At 42.2% G+C, this 15,839-nt stretch overlaps 3 protein-coding genes across 3 annotated transcripts in view; 2 read left to right on the plus strand and 1 right to left on the minus strand.

The window, feature by feature from the left end:
* Positions 1–15,839, minus strand: part of PDCD5 (programmed cell death 5) — a 279,491-nt gene that overhangs the window by 166,456 nt on the left and 97,196 nt on the right. The window lies entirely within an intron of this gene.
* The window catches only part of ANKRD27 (ankyrin repeat domain 27), a 166,053-nt gene that overhangs the window by 58,857 nt on the left and 91,357 nt on the right, over positions 1–15,839 (plus strand). The window lies entirely within an intron of this gene.
* Positions 9,013–14,989, plus strand: CLEC3A (C-type lectin domain family 3 member A). Its single transcript, XM_068202526.1, has 3 exons — positions 9,013–9,192; positions 10,781–10,861; positions 13,524–14,989. Exons 1-3 carry the CDS (start codon positions 9,078–9,080, stop codon positions 13,913–13,915), a joined length of 588 nt encoding a protein of 195 aa, XP_068058627.1. The 5' UTR covers positions 9,013–9,077; the 3' UTR covers positions 13,916–14,989.

Raw genomic sequence — 15,839 nt, forward strand, 5'->3', positions numbered from 1 at the left:
AAAAGCGTAATTGTTGCAAGCTTCCTTCCTTATTTTCATTAGGATGGCAAGCTCAACTCAAACTGGAATCTCACAGGTCTCATCCCACTGCCTTTGATAGGGACAGCATCAAGCTGATTAGTCCTCTAAATGAATCCAGTCATAGCTACAGCATTAAAAATTCAGCAAGTAATATTTATGTCCCTGTTGTAGCCTATTTGGTGGGGGGAAAACCCACAGGATTCTTTTTTAAATCCTTGCTCAACTTTCCACGTTAAAATACACATTGCTAAACCAAATTATCTTTCTTGAGGATGCAGTATTGATTTATACTGGGGTTTTTTGAGCCACGGGGCAAGTAAATGATCTAAAATGGAAAATCCTTGCCATCAGAGGACCTCAACTGTAGGTTTGTGCTGTGGGATGGACCAGCTGGGGATGTAACTTGTCACTTTGTTACATATTATATTTATTCCGTGCAGAGCCCATAGTATTATTATAGGAAACACTACTGACAAAAGCAGGACAAACTATCCCAAATTCCTTAGAACATTTCTACAACACTGAAACCCCAGCTGTAGAGACACGATTGACCTGATGGGTGTCTGTCTGCAGCTGCTCTTCCAGGAGCAGAAGCACCTAGAAAATGTAAAATCGGCCTGAGCCTGAAGTTTTACTGGGTAATACTGGTATGAGGCTGTACAGCAAAGGGGATCTACCCTGAGCACTAAACAGGCAGAGGAGAGGCTGCTCTTTTCTCTTTCAGCTTGTTGGATAAACACTATAAAATCAGAGCTGTCCTGATCATTCCTGGGGCACTGAAGACATCTGCTGGAAATGGGATAAACTGCAGTAGGAATGTGCATGACAGAATGAAAAGGAACATTTCTGAGAAGTTTATACTTACACAGTGCCTAAATTGCTCAGCAAATGCTACAATATTTTCCATTTGAAAGTATCATTTGAACATATTTGAATAAATAGCCTGTTCATTCCTGCTGTTCTTGTTGCCACTGAGGAACATTTCAGTTTCTAAAACCTGCAAGTCTGAATGCAGTCCCTGAATTCCCTTCATCCCTCATGTGTGAGGTCATGCCACAGACATACATGGACAGTATGTGGCATCATGTGCTGGCACTGGTCAGGTTTCCAGCTTTAAATGGATGTAAGTTGTTTGTAGCTGGATACAGAAGAGCACACAAATCTCCTTCTATCTTTACATACAAATCTTGATTACAAACCAATTTCATACAAATCCTGTTGTGACTCCAGCACCTCTTGAAAGTGAGGCCTCAGGTTTAGGTTTTACATTTTTCAGATTCTGTGCTGCTTTAGTGTGCAGTTCTGAGCTTCATATTAGGGGATGGTGAGCTCTCTTCATAGAGCAGGCAGATAAAACAATTCCTTCTCTAGCTGGGGACCAAGGACAACTGATCCAGATCTCAGGCCAAAGAGTATAAACAACGTGGGCTGAAGAGAGAAGAACAAGAAGGGTGGGACTGCATGGGCTAAAGCTGTAACTGGACAATGAACTCCAATATGCAGATGGACCAGAACTTATCAAAGTGAGAGCCCCCGTGACCGGTCGTCCATTCTGTGACCGTTTTGGGTCCATCCTGGGTGTGACCCTGGCTGGGCTCTTGTGCTGCCCAAGGTGGATCCATTGAGGCCTTTTAATAAATCCCTGCTTTGTTCTGTAACTCTGTCCAGCCTCTGTTCTAGGTCAGCCTTCACAAGGCATCAAAAGCACTTCCCAGAAGACTGCACATCCTATCAGGGAGCGTGGCCCTGCCTCTGGCACATCCCCAGCTGGTCCATCCACAGCAGAAACCCACAGCTCAGGGCCCCTGACTGCACCTGCTGCTGGCACAGGGAGGGGAGCACCTGGGAGAGGGGCAGGGATCCAGGCGTGTGACATGAGGGTCCCACATAGCCCAAGCACACACAGAGTGTACGTGTCTTTGGCATCCCCCAGCCCTACCAGAGGAATCTCATTTTTCAGGCAGAAAAGAAGGCAAGGAGAGGTGGGGATTTGTATCTAGATTTCATGACCAACAGGCACTCTCAGGTAATGTTACAGCATGAATTTCTTCAGTTCTAAGGATGCTATGTCCAGACCCATAATCTCTGCTTATGATATCTCCCTGAAATGCAGATGTGTGCACCCTCTCAGGTGTAACTGCAGTCACCTTCTTGCTGATTCCTTCAGCTTTTCATTTAAACACTCCAGGGTTCTCCCAAACATGTAGGGCAGGGTTTGGAATGTCCTGCAATTTCTGGAATGGACTAATCCTACTCATTAAATACTGCCAGTGCCTCAGCCAGGGTCTGGCTGCACCTTAAGACTGTGCAGTGGCTGCTTTTTATACAGACATTAACAAGCTGGCTTTGTGTTGGATGACTTGAGTGCTATCAGCAAACAAGACACAGGACACAGCACAAAAGACACAAAAATATCTGTTTTGCCCATCTGCACTCGTGGCCTCACTCTTCTGGCTTCAGCATCCCCCTGCTGGGTTCCTGGTCCCTAAGGACAGCAGCTTACTGGGCAGGAGGATGCTGTGCTGACTTGTCATGGCTCTTTCTGCCCACACTGGAATTCTGCAGGAAAAGGCAACTGAGACTTTAAAAAGTCCTCACAGATTTCTGTGTAGTGCTCAGTAAAATGTTAGGAGCAGCTTTTGAAAAGACATCCAACAGCAGCAGCGTATCTGTGTGTGCTCAAACAGAGCCTGGAGGGTATGAGAGCTGGATGGGAGGGGAAGTTACACCCAGGACTTTTCCCAGTGGGCATCCCTCCCAGAGACAATGCTATTTCTGACTGGACATACTGGGCCATTAGTGAAAATTACTCCTATACTGGTCAGTGTTTCTTTGCACTCTCAGCATCCTTGTGTGAGCATCATCGAGCTGCTGATGTGCGGTTTTCACTTCCATCCCAGCAAGTGGGCAGGGACATGCACAGAGCAGGCAGGTAGGGCTTGGTGCAGGATTTGTTCTCCCTCTTCCCCAGCCTCCAGCTAGCCAGGGCTAATTCCACTGCTTGAGTCTCCCTTCAGAGACAAGCAGATATCTCCCAAGGAGTTACATTTAGATATTATTTTTCTTTCCTGACTAAGCAGCTAAAGACTCTGTTTACATTTTAAAGAATGGTGCTTTATTTGGACTACATCCCAAGTTTTCCAAGCCTGGGGCCTGACAAAGCAGCTGATTATGCCTGTGCATGGGGACAGTGCTGCTCCTAAAACACAGTGAAGCAGGGCCAGCTGTTTGCAGATCCTGTGACTCAAGTTTTGGTTTGGCAAGGCAGAAAGCCTCAGCCCTTGAGCAGAATCTCCAAGTCCTTGGTGAAGTGCAGCCACCAAGGCAGACATGATCACACTCCTGACAAATCTGAATTTCCATCCAGATGAGGAAAATCCAAGAAACATCTACGCACCCCAAAACATAATCCCTGCTCTGCCCAGCCCTCCTGGCAGTGCAGAGCTGCACTGTTGGAAACCTGCTGTGAGCCTGTGGACGTGCAACTCAGGCTGTCTGGAGAGTTTCACAGTGCCTAAACCAAGGCTTTGTCCAAATCAGTTTGTCTGGCACACATAAGGATGAGCAGAACTGCTGAGATCATGTTACTGTGAGGCTGGATTAGGGCAGCTATGATGATCAAAACCAAAATATTTAAAGGGAGAAATTAAATGCTCAGGATGTCTTCAGGTCACTTCCAGGAAGGCAAAAAGGCAGCACACATTACAGGAGAAAAAATAGCACAACAGGTAATTTGTGTTTACAAAAGAGAAAAAGATACATTCTCACACATATCCTGAGGGCTAAAAGAGCTGAGCTGCTGCCAGGAATTTCCAGCTTGGAAACTTTGCCAAGTCCAAAGGAACAGCATTTTAAAAGACACCATTCAACTCTTCTATTTGCACCTGGACTGCAACGAAACTGATTTAAATTTTCTCCTAGACTCCCTTATCTTTAGCGATGACAGAGTCAGCTGATCTGTAAAAGGTCCCCTTTTTGAGAGGGATTGTGGTTTGCTCTCTGTTCACATTTCACAAATCCAGCAAAACATTTATCTCTAAATAGGCACCTATTTCTTTGGGGTCCTTCCTGACTAAAAAAAACAAGCAATGCAGGTAGAAAAACCCTGTGCACCTTCTTATCTTTGCAGCTAAAGGCCTGAAGTAAAAAGATTTGGCAACTCTGTCATTCCTTTGAGATACCTGAGCACCATAAGAAAGGAACTGTGTCAGTGCAGAATGCATTGACAGGAAACCAAAAGAAGAGCTCAGTGGCTTTTCCCTCCTTGCTTTGTGCAGATTTGGTGAATCTCTTCTGCATTCTGAGTCTCTGGCCTGGATCAGCTGTGTTTTCTCTGCCTCACTACCTGTAATCCATATCCAGTGCCATTGCAAGAGGACAGGAATACAGGTGAGACGTTTTGGTCACTTAGACAAGATGATGCTATTTGTCTTAAATATCCATGGTAGATGTAAGACAAGCCTTTCTGTTGCATTTTGCAAACCATTTCCCCTCCTCTCTGCTTGCTGAGACCCAGCTGTGAGATGCTTTGTGACAAAGACCCCAAAACAAGAGATACAAAAAGCACTGATTCCAGAAGCTCAAAATACTGCCCTGACTCATCTTTTCAGTTCACATACACTATTATATCTCAATATTTTTAATTTTTTTTAAAAGCACTGGACCTGTAGGCAGTAACAGCTCAAATACCACACTAAGCAGCAGATATTTATTGATCAATCAGGAACAGTCCACAGTGCCAAGGTGAGGCATGTACTTGGGAGAGCAGAATCACATATCTAAAGAAGACATGAATGTCCTCATTTCAAAACTCACTGACACTCAGTGCAGGTTACTCGTGGGCAGCCTGGTTCTGCAATAAACCTGGAACTACCTTTAATTCTGTTAGACAGAGCAGATCACTTGTACCCAGCAAATTTCCTTTCAAAACACCAAATTAGCATGACAGAAAAGAACTCGAATTGATGGCAAAACTCCAAAATATCATTTATAAGTTTCAAAAAACCTCACATACCATAAGGCCAGCCCTTTGCTTCTCTAAACACGGTTTGTTTGTACAAATTTCCCCAAAATAACTTTGGTGTTGGGATGTCAGCCATGATCCTGCCTCATACCTGTTAGGACTGAGATCAAATCCTTAAGAAAGACTTTGCAAGACTTTTCAAGGCCAAAGAAACCATGCATACAGTAATGTTCCAAGCACGACATAATGCTTGACTAGAAGAGTTTGTAAAATTTACTACGTTAAATTGAAACAAATAAAAATCAACCAGTGGGTCCCATTTACCCAAGACAGTCATAAAACCTGATGTATTGGAGGTGATAAGCCTTTTTCTAACCTTTGTGTTAAACCCTTTTACTAACCTTTCTGTTATCTACTTTTATTGAGCATCCTGGCTCTTCAGATTGCCTCACTTGCAATTCCTTAGTCTGGCAACAGCTCTGATCAGTTTTCATTTTCTCTTTATACTCTCAGTAGAAAGGGCAAATAATTACACACCTACTCCCCAAATAAATGGCTTCATTTTCCTAAAGCTGAACTTAATTTTCTAGAACTGAAATGCTGCAAGGAGAATAGAGTTTGCTCTGATTCCAGAGCAGATAGAGCCCATCCATTTCCCATTTCTGGAGCACACTGTAGGTCTCAGTAAAACACAGACAATCTACTGGCAACATGTGAGCAGTTCACTTCCCAGCAGACTGCAGCACTAAATCTTTCCAAAGCTGTTTTTCACAAGTGCTGTTGTACATCTGCAGCCAGACCTATTTCAGGAGCTCAGCATCCAGTCCTCATGTCACACTGGCTTCTCATACCCTGTGCCCCATTGCATGCTCTTTCCATAAACCCAGGGGTGGTTGAGAATGGAGAGGAAAAAACAGCTGTATGAAGACTTTTCCTGAGCCAGTTTAGAGGAGCATATAAAGGTAGAACTGTCTCTGAAGGAAACAGAGTTTTACCTTGAAGAGTCTCTGTGAAGAAACTGAAAAAAGCCTTTTACCAAAGGATGCTTATGCTCTGAATGGTCTGGTTGTCTGGAAGCAAAAGGAATGAGGTGGGGAGATGGGAGCCAAACCCCAGGTGCCACTGCAGCACAGCAACTCTGGCTTTTGCAAGATTTGAAGTGCTCTGTTTCTTATCAGACAGAGCACTTCAAGAGTGCTTCGAAGTGAGCTAAGCACTTCAAGAGAAACCACAATTCTGTCTGCATGCACGAGTTCTACTGTAGTGATGTAAATAAAAAAACCACAATCCCCTCCTAGTCTGGATGCAGCTCTAAAGCAATGAGAATATTTATATTTATATAGTATATTCTGATAAGGAAAGTGGAATCATTTGTTTCAAGAAAAACTACCTCTATCAGTGTATAATTGTGTTCACTCCCTGGGCTATATTATATTACTGTAACTGTGCCAGTAAGAGAAAAATTCCACCTCTGAATGACATTAGAATGCTGATTTCAAGCCCATACACAGCCCAGGTACTCACTTCAGGGAGTGTGCCACTCCTGTGTGGCTCTATTTCCTGCTTCCTCACAGTAGCCCTGAGAGGTGACATCTTCCCAGCAACATGTTTTGACTGTTCTCTGCCTCTCCTGCCCACACAGCATACCCAGGAAGTTAAAGCTGCTTCCCCACTTGCTACAGATTAGTCATAAATGTGGAAATTGTTTCTTGGGTACTCCAGAGGAATTCTAGCCCCTATATCCTTGTGGTCTATCCCAGCAGCTGCAGGGGCAGCTTCGTGATTCACTTTTTAGGAGTGAAGTCCAGCTGAGCTACTTGCAGACTGGAAAACTGCTCAGAGGAAATACTGAATGAGGGGAATTAAGCTTTCAAAACAGAATTTCAACTCTGTTCTTGTAAGGACATTACACGGCGTGCTCCAAAAAGCAGTTTTGCACTCAGAGTCTTGGCCAAGAACTGTCAGAATACCAAATCTGTGTTTTCTTTATCCCTCTGTTTCTAGTGACTTGTGTGCTGCCCCAGTAGAGTACAAATCTTTCTCTGTCAGACTTGTTTCACAGGAAGAAAAGGAGCCTGTGTTAGCAAGCTCAGGTTGCTTGGGGCAGGAACAAATCCATTCTGGTACTGAGACCTTGGACACACACACTGAAGGGCCTGTTGAGCCAGCTACTGCTCCAGCCTCTCCCAAAGCCTGGGGGACAGTTAAGCTCCACATGAAACAGCTCCAGGGGTTTGCAGCTCCCTTATCAAGGCAACCTGAAATTAGCACAGTTTAATTTGTCAGGTTGAAAGCTGCAGTGGTTCAGGATCAGCTTCATGTGCAATTCCACAAGATCTGAGAAGGCACCAAGTGAAAAACTAACTGGAGGCAGTTATTGATTCAGCCATTTGCCCTTAATTAACTTTATATTGATGTCCCAATACCATTGGGATAAAGTATGGATCAAGCCTGAGCTTAGGGCTTGTTCTAAAGGACAGATTAAATCTTGAACTAGACCCTTTCAAAGCTCCTGATTTTCCTCTCTGCCAGCTCACATTTCAGTCCTGGGGTGCCAGCCCTTTCCACATTTACCATGGACTGAAATTTGCAGCTGTGTGAGATGTTTTGGGTGGGTGGGCCCACAACAGCCATCTCTGGTGTTCTGTGCTCCAAAACAGCTCTGAGGGCTGAGCAGTGTTGATCCCCTACACAATCAAAGTAAATACTTCAATATTTTGGAGCAGGACCACTGGAACTAAGTTTGATTGTATCAGGATGCATTTATGGAAAGTTTCTTAGCTAATGGTTAAGAGATGTTTGCTAGCTACAGCCTATGAGAATACAGGGAATTGCTTAAAGGTTTGCACTGAAAAGTACTGAAATGCCTTAGTGGGGGTTGGAAAAAGCCAGCAAGTATTCATGCAGTATGCCAGCATGTTCCTAAATCCCAGCTTTTTGAAAATAAAGCAGTAAATCCCTTGATTTTACAGTCCTGATTAAAATAAATAAATAAATAAATAAAGGTCAGCAACGTGAGCAGAATGTAATCAAGGCAGAGATGGCAAAGGGATGTCAGGAAGAACAGCTCTGAAGGTCAAGAACTGCACCAGCCAGCACCCAGCAATGGTTCTGGGGTCCACATTTTAATCAAACCCTCTTTTCATGGGGAAAAAAGAAAAAAAAAAGAAAAGGAAAAAAGAAAAAGGGGGATGGATGGGAATGTTCTCGTGACAATTTCATTTGTTCACCAAAATCAGGGAGAGGTTCTACTTCATATAGCAATCCCAATTAAAGGCAGCCCCACAGAAGTCCACAGAGCCTATGGGCAAATGAAAGAAATTCAAACTCAGAGAGTTCTCCAGACTCCAGGGAGACACTGTCCTGCTTCAAGCACCTTGTGTTTTACTCTTCCTCTGACTCTCCAATGAGAACTTGGGAACCTTTGGGAGAGCACTGCTACCTTTTGTTCCCCTGAGTAGACCCTGCTGATTGCTGTTCTCAACCAGAAAAGTAGTCATATCTATCAAGCATTTATTAACTCTTCATAAACCAATATATGCATTCCTCTCATGATGGGATTTTAATGTATTTATCCTCTGTGTGAGTCTGTAGTTGCAGTGCTTGCATTTCTTGAGGGAGCAGCATCCTGGTTGTGCTTCAGTGGAAGGTGATGGCCACGGTCATGACTTAACCAGCCTGGGGCAGAGCCATGCTGGGCGAGCCTCTGGCACTTGTGGAAATCCTCTGGCTGCCCCTCCTGGAGGCTGGCAGAGCACAAGCACCCGTCTGGTTTTGCCCAGGTTTTGGCTCCGGTGTTAAATCAGAAGATGTGGCGCTCACGGGTGAGGCAGTCGGGGCAGTGTTCAGGGCTGGGACAGCTGAGCTCAGAATGGAAACAGCACTTTCAGATGGGATGTGAGAACAAGGGGGTGTCTTATGCTACAGCCAGCTCAAGCACTAAACATATTTTGGAAGGAGGGAGTCCAGCCCAGCCTGCCTGCACACCTTATAAAGCTGAGCTCAGTCCCCGCTGAGATGGCTCTGGGTGACCTCTCTCAGAGCTGCTAAAGGGACTCTCTTCAAGCTCCCTCTTAGGGTCTTTCAAAGAGACATGGCACAAACTGGACTTATGATTTTTCTACTCATAAGCTTACTACTGCTGGATCAGACCATCAGCCAGGCTTCCAAATTCAAAGCCAGGAAGCACAGCAAACGTAGAGTGAAAGGTACTGGGTCTGAACTGGGAGGAGGGATAGAACCTTATAGACTATGCAAATTTACTGTGTACTATTTATAAAAGACACTTGAGTCTATATTTTGTCTGTCTTTTAAATATTTTTATGTGCTGTTAGCAAAGCCACAAATAAGGTGCCAGAATGAATTATGAAAATAGAGCTGTGTAACAGCTGCAAATATATTGCTTTGTTCTGGCTGTTCACCTCTGTCAACATTATTTAGAATTCACAGGTACAGCTGAGAGAGGACTCTGGCTGATCATTCCTAGTTACATGGCTATATTGACTAAGATCAGAAAAATGGAGATTTGTGTATATGGGGGAAACAAGCTGAAGTATTCAGGCTGAAAGGATTACTGTTCAGATTTTTGTACCATTTCCTAATTTTAACAGAATGCCTGTCTACTCTTTGTGGAATATTACTCCAGTTGTATGAAAAGCACTGTGAAACGGCAAGTCAAACTAATTAGCAGGTCAGCATCAATGAATTAGCAGAAGATAAAGCATCAGTTCCCACAGCAAAGCTTAAGAGTAAATACAAAACCACAGAATGTTGTTTAGAAATGTCTGTGTATTCAATTTAAAGACTTATTCCTAATAAAAGCAGGTATGATGGAGGCTCACTGATGGAGAGTATTTGAATTTAAAAAATTGGGCTATTTAATTAAAAAAACTGTGGCTTTAATTGTACAAGGAGATTGAGCTGCTCTGGAGCCACACAGTTGTAGACACCTCCTTCTGCTTTGGGATCTCTAGGGTTTTAAGCTTAGGTGTCCTAAGGACAGGCTGCTTATAATTTTTTTTTGTGCCAGCACAGAGTAACACTGACTGGAGAACAAAGAATTCTGCCCTGAAAGATACTATGATAATTAAAAAAAAAAAATGGAAAAGAGGACATGAAAATGGAGTTATGTGCAAAGTAACTTCTTTTCTTGTCCAATCATATTCTTGGTGCTTTTTTAAGTGCTACAAAATGGTGATTCAGAGTGATTTTGTGTGACTCAAGTCCCCAGGCCCTCTCTGTAGTGAGGGACAGAGGAAGGCTAATCCTGGGAAATAGAGATTGCAGCTCAGTAAGCACATCTGCAACATTCAGGTTGTCAGGTCAGGTTTCATTTGTTGTTACTCCATGTGCTGAAACAAGAGCTGTGTGAAACTTTTCACGCTCACAGAAATAACATTTCTTTGAAGAAACACAACTTGTGTCCTGCTATGTTTTGTATGTCATGTCCATACACCAGAGTGTGCAGTTTCAAAAGAAAACGGGACATTTTCTGTTAATTAGATACCAGCTCACTAAGTAATTATTAGCTGCAACAATCCATGATTTTCAAACAGTTTTTTAGGGCAACATCCATGATAAAATATGAGAAGGAAAGGTAAAGGTGTGTTCCTCGTGTTTTTTATAGAAATCCTAGAGGAATATTTTCATTAAGAACAAATCTTTAAAAATAATCAAAAAGCATTTCAGCAATGCAGCAATATCAGCATGATATTTTGAAACAACTTTTAATATGTAATTTTAATTTTTTTAATTGTATGCATATATTTTAATTTCTATATATTCTTTTTATGCAAGAAAAAGATGACCTGAAGACCCAGATTGACAAACTGTGGCGAGAAGTAAATGCTCTGAAGGAAATACAAGCACTGCAGACAGGTAAAGCAGCTTATGCTGGTCAGTGGATTCCAACAGTTCTCACTGCCTCTCTTCTTCACTCCCATCCCTCTCTTTAATGGGATTTTATGACTGAGGAGTACAGCTCCATAAAACCATGGTGTGCCATAGCTTTACCAGACAGACAAGTGTTGAAGGAAGCATTCAAATAAAATCAGGTCTCAGCTACTGGGGAATGAGTGGTGATTCTTCACTGAGAGCAAGAACTACTTTTTTCTTTGCTATGCATAACTTCAAGCTCTGAGTTTTGTATCAAAGGCAGCACAATGAGGGTCTGAGTGGTCAGCGAGTTAAGTGCCCAGCTTTGATAGGAACATATATTCAAATGTGAATGTTGCCATAAAACTGCAAAGTTACATCCACTGTGAGTTCAGAAATATTCTGGACCAACGTGCAGAGTCCTTTAAGTATTTCAATAACCAGATGGAAATTTCCAAACAAAATAGGAAGGGTAAATACACATGCACCTACTAGACAGTTGTGCTTTTTCACAGCTGTTGACACAAAACCTGGCATTTAAACACGTATGAGAGGACATTACAGAGGAAATTACATCATTCTCATGAAACAGAATGTATTTTCCTTAGGGATGGTAGTATCTGGGTTATTCAGTTTTATGTATTGGGTTACATAGAGCTTTTGGGGCTTTACAAAACGTTTTCATTTCAAATGTCTTATAAGAAGGCTTTAGAAGTTTCTTAAAAGAGGGAGCCTGTGCTAGACAAGTAACTCTTGTTTAAAAGTAATTCTTGTATTGCTTCCAGAAGGAGCTTGAGAGGAAGCATACAGTGGCTTAGAAATGAAACCAGAACGGGGAGAATTTCTCTCCTCAAAACTTATTTTGAGCTTTATTCTAAATTTATAACCCACACTGTGCAACTGGAATCCAAATGTGGCAAAAGGACACCTATCACCCCCCTAGCTCTGACTGTCTTTGTTAATGTCCTTGTAACAACTGAAAAAAGGAGCTCAATTTTTAGCTTATGAATGTTTCTTAGACACACAATAAAAATCTGATTTCTTCTTTTGCTTGAACTTCCTGGGCCTCCTTTCTACACAGAGTGGAATGTGAAATGCTGCCACACACCATTTTGCAGCACATACTTCCTCCCTGAAGACATCCACTCCTTATCATTGCTGCAGCATTGCTGAAGTCTCTCTGATCCTTCCTATAAATATAAATGTGTTAAGGAGTTGCACATTTAATAAATAGGTTCATTACTTTGGCAATTGGAAGGATTAAAATTTGAAGGTTAAACCCTAATAGAAAATTATGATTCTGAAAATGCAGCTAAGGAATAAAGTGAATACTCCAACTGGAAATACTAAAAACTTGAGACATAGAATGTGGTCCAAGGTGACTTTGATATCCTATTAAACATAATTATTTTTTTAGAAGAAAAGATGACAGGAATTAAAAACAGATTATAGAAAACATCAGAACAGAAGATGCACATAAGTACAAGATGATCTTATGGAATAAATGAAATAATCTGCAAGTAATAACATAGAGAATTATAAAAATAATTGTTACAGGAGTCTATTTCAGGCCTTTGGCACCTTCCTCAGCTCAGAAGAAACACTCCACCAAGGAGGGTTCGCCTTGCCATCATTATTTTTCTTGGGAGAATCAGTTTTTCACAAATCTGCACTAGGAGAGCTGGAAGGCAAAGTTTAAGGATTCCCCCCTGTGTTCCTGCCCCCACAGACCTCGGGCTGGAACAACCCCAGCAGCAGCTCTGCAAGGCAATTCCAGTGACAGAGCAGCTGGCAAATTAACCCTCTGGTCCATTCAGATTTTACATCAAGACTTCTCCAGCAGAAGTAAAAGGAAACAGATTTATACATTCAAATGGTTAGAAGATTTGGTCCAGGTTGTCATGTAAGCTCAGTAAAAAGTGTGCACTTTTTAAAAGCACTTATAGATTTAAGTCACTTTACCTCATTTGGATTTAGAGTTTGAAGGGGGAGACTTTGCTGGAAAGAAAATAAATTAATGCCAAGGGAGGTGAATATGCAATCTTCTACAGGTAGAATTACACTTTTAGTAATCACTCAGAGATTTGTATTACGAATTTCAAATCAATATTTTCCTGGTGAGCAGGACACATTTAATACAGCACATTTCTGTCCTGCCTTTGCTTGCTAGAAACTGAGCTTAATAAGATGCAAAAAATTTCTTTACCTAAATATCACCAATATGAAAAGACATTTAGATCTGTCTCCACTATAAAGCCAAATGCAGATTTCCCGATAACCAACTTACATCTGGCAACAAAACAAACCTCATCCATTCCATCAGTTTTGGGACTGCTGAAATAAGGTAGAAAACGTGTGAAAGCAGCACTATTTGGTAAAAGGGGCACTGAGAACAGGCCTGGGTTATATTTCAGCAGTCTGTTTCCAAAGGCACACTGACATGCTGGCTGCACACAGGATCCTACATGAACTGGAGCACCAGCAGGTAAGTCTGATCTAACTCCAAATTTCAGGCCCACTCTGTGGAGTCAAGAGCCTTTCACTTGCTGAAGGATTTGCCTGCTCAAGTTTCAAGGTGCTTTTGGAAAATTATCATTTGGAGAACCATTACTGAATGCTGAGGCCCACACTTGTAGTGAACGTGCAAACTCCTGTCTGTTCACAGTGTGTCTTCGTGGGACCAAGGCCCACAAGAAGTGCTACCTCATGTCAGAAGGCACCAAGCATTTCCATGAAGCCAATGAGGACTGCATAGCCAAGGGGGGGACGTTGGCTATCCCGAGGAACAGCGAGGAAACAAACATCCTGCGAGATTATGGCAAGAAAAGCGTGCCCAGCGCGTCCGAGTTTTGGCTGGGTGTCACCGACATGGTCAATGAAGGGAGGTTTGTGGATGTCAATGGCATGGCTCTGCAGTACTCCAACTGGGACCGTGCCCAGCCCAATGGGGGCAAGAGGGAAAACTGTGTCCTCCTGTCTCAGTCATCCCAGGGCAAGTGGGTGGATGAAGTCTGCCGCACTGCCAAGAGATACGTTTGTGAATTCCTGATCCCATAATTACATACACAAAAGAACACGGCCGCATTTTGTGTTAACAACACACACTTTTGCTTCATAACCCCTCCCTCTTAGAGGGTGGTGAGTTAAAACTATCCCTCTCCTGCCTTGAACTCACTCTTTCCTGAAATACAAGTTTTCTCTGTTAATTTATTTTCTATTTGTATGCTAAAAATGTTTAGTGAGCACTCTCATTATGTACAGGGATATATATTATGTTTTGGCCTACATTGTATCATATTTTGGCATATTACTTCAGCCTGACGTTTGGGTTGCTGGATTTCACCTCCTATTTTCTGTACTTTAATTAGAAAATACTGCTGCATGGTAATGCCTTCCAGGATGAGCACTTGGGATCCTCTCTGTCCTGAAGTTTAAGAGGGAATTTGGGATAATGTGAGCTCCTGTGAAAAACAACCATCATCCTTTACAGAGTCTAACTGGAATAAACTGTGGCCAAGAGTTTTACCTATGGGTTAAGAATGCTGAATGAAACAGAAAAATCTGGTATTAATTATTTAACTACATGCATTTCACAGTGATACACTCCTAGAAAAAGGGGGACTAGCTGTTTGAAAACATCAGTTAGTCTAGACATGTTTGCCTCTAAATGTCTCAATTATGGTTAAATATTAGATGTCATTTGGAACATGCCCACAGAAGAAACCAGCCTGGGACTAGACCAGACTCTGCTGTATGAGGCCTTGCTAAGCCTTGTCTCCAGCAGGCTCAGACAGGCTCTGCCGTTCACAGGGAGCTCCTGAAAGCTCTGGGAGGGAGACAGGAGCTCCTTTCTGCCACAGCATTCCCTCCTCCCCCATGGGAAGGGCAGCACACCCCAGGGGAACAGCAGAGTGTGGCCAGACCACATACAAATGTTCCAATTTAACACCTGGCATTTGAAAACAAAATAAAACTTGCTGGTTGCTTTTGGCTGTTCAGAACTTCACAATAGAGATTTGCCTTCATGTCATAAAGAGCAGTTTCTCTCACTTTGTTTAAGTATTTAAATATATTGCTGCTTGGAGGATAATTCCTATTCCCTACCTATTAAACCTGCAAGATTTTCTTAAATAATGCAATAAATCTGCAACTACCATTATTTAATTGTTATAGTGTTTTTGACAACTTATGCACCCATCTGAAGGCCATTCTTTCCTAGGACTTTTCATGAGGATTCAAAAAGGGTACTTTTTTCTACTATTGTATTTACAGGCCACAGGATAAAATTTGGATCCCTACTGTATAATACAGCCCAAAAGCTCTGTAAGATCTAACTACTCAAGGCATCTGCAATGTGTTGTGTTTAAATTCATTTTCCATCACAATTCTCTCATTTACTCCTGAGTTAAAATAGAGCAGCAAAAAGGGCCCAAATATATGCAATTTTCTTTCAAAATCTACCAGCATTTGATATGGTTGGGGTAAAAATTTTTGTCACCTATATTTGTATATGATTAAAAGTCTGTATGGCTTCTTAACCTCTGATTTGTCTGAAGTAAGTCAGTATCTCAGCAAATCCCTACAGCAACAGTCAAAGTGAAAATTTACCACAAATTCCACACCTTGTGTAATTGGCACAGGACTATATTTTCATAGGCTGTTTTGCTGATGTACCCATTATAAAGAACATGAGCCACTTCATGGATTTTCCTTACAAGGTGTAAAATTATCACAGAAAAATCTCATTTTTAAAAAACGCTTTCTGGGTGATCCTGTAAGAAAACATTTATCATCTTGAGACCGGCAATAAAAACAACCCTGTGACAGCGGACGGTTCTTGTGGAAAATCCAGCTGAGTTCTTGGGATCAGCCCTGATTACACTGCAGAATCCTGGAATGCACATGGAGCTCTTGAGATCAGAGACAGGTAACAAAGAAAACATCTTCAGCTTCCCTTTCTATCCTCTGCTGTAGAAACACT

The sequence above is a fragment of the Anomalospiza imberbis genome, chromosome 12 (assembly GCF_031753505.1).
Source record: "Anomalospiza imberbis isolate Cuckoo-Finch-1a 21T00152 chromosome 12, ASM3175350v1, whole genome shotgun sequence".
Lineage (NCBI taxonomy): Eukaryota > Metazoa > Chordata > Aves > Passeriformes > Viduidae > Anomalospiza > Anomalospiza imberbis.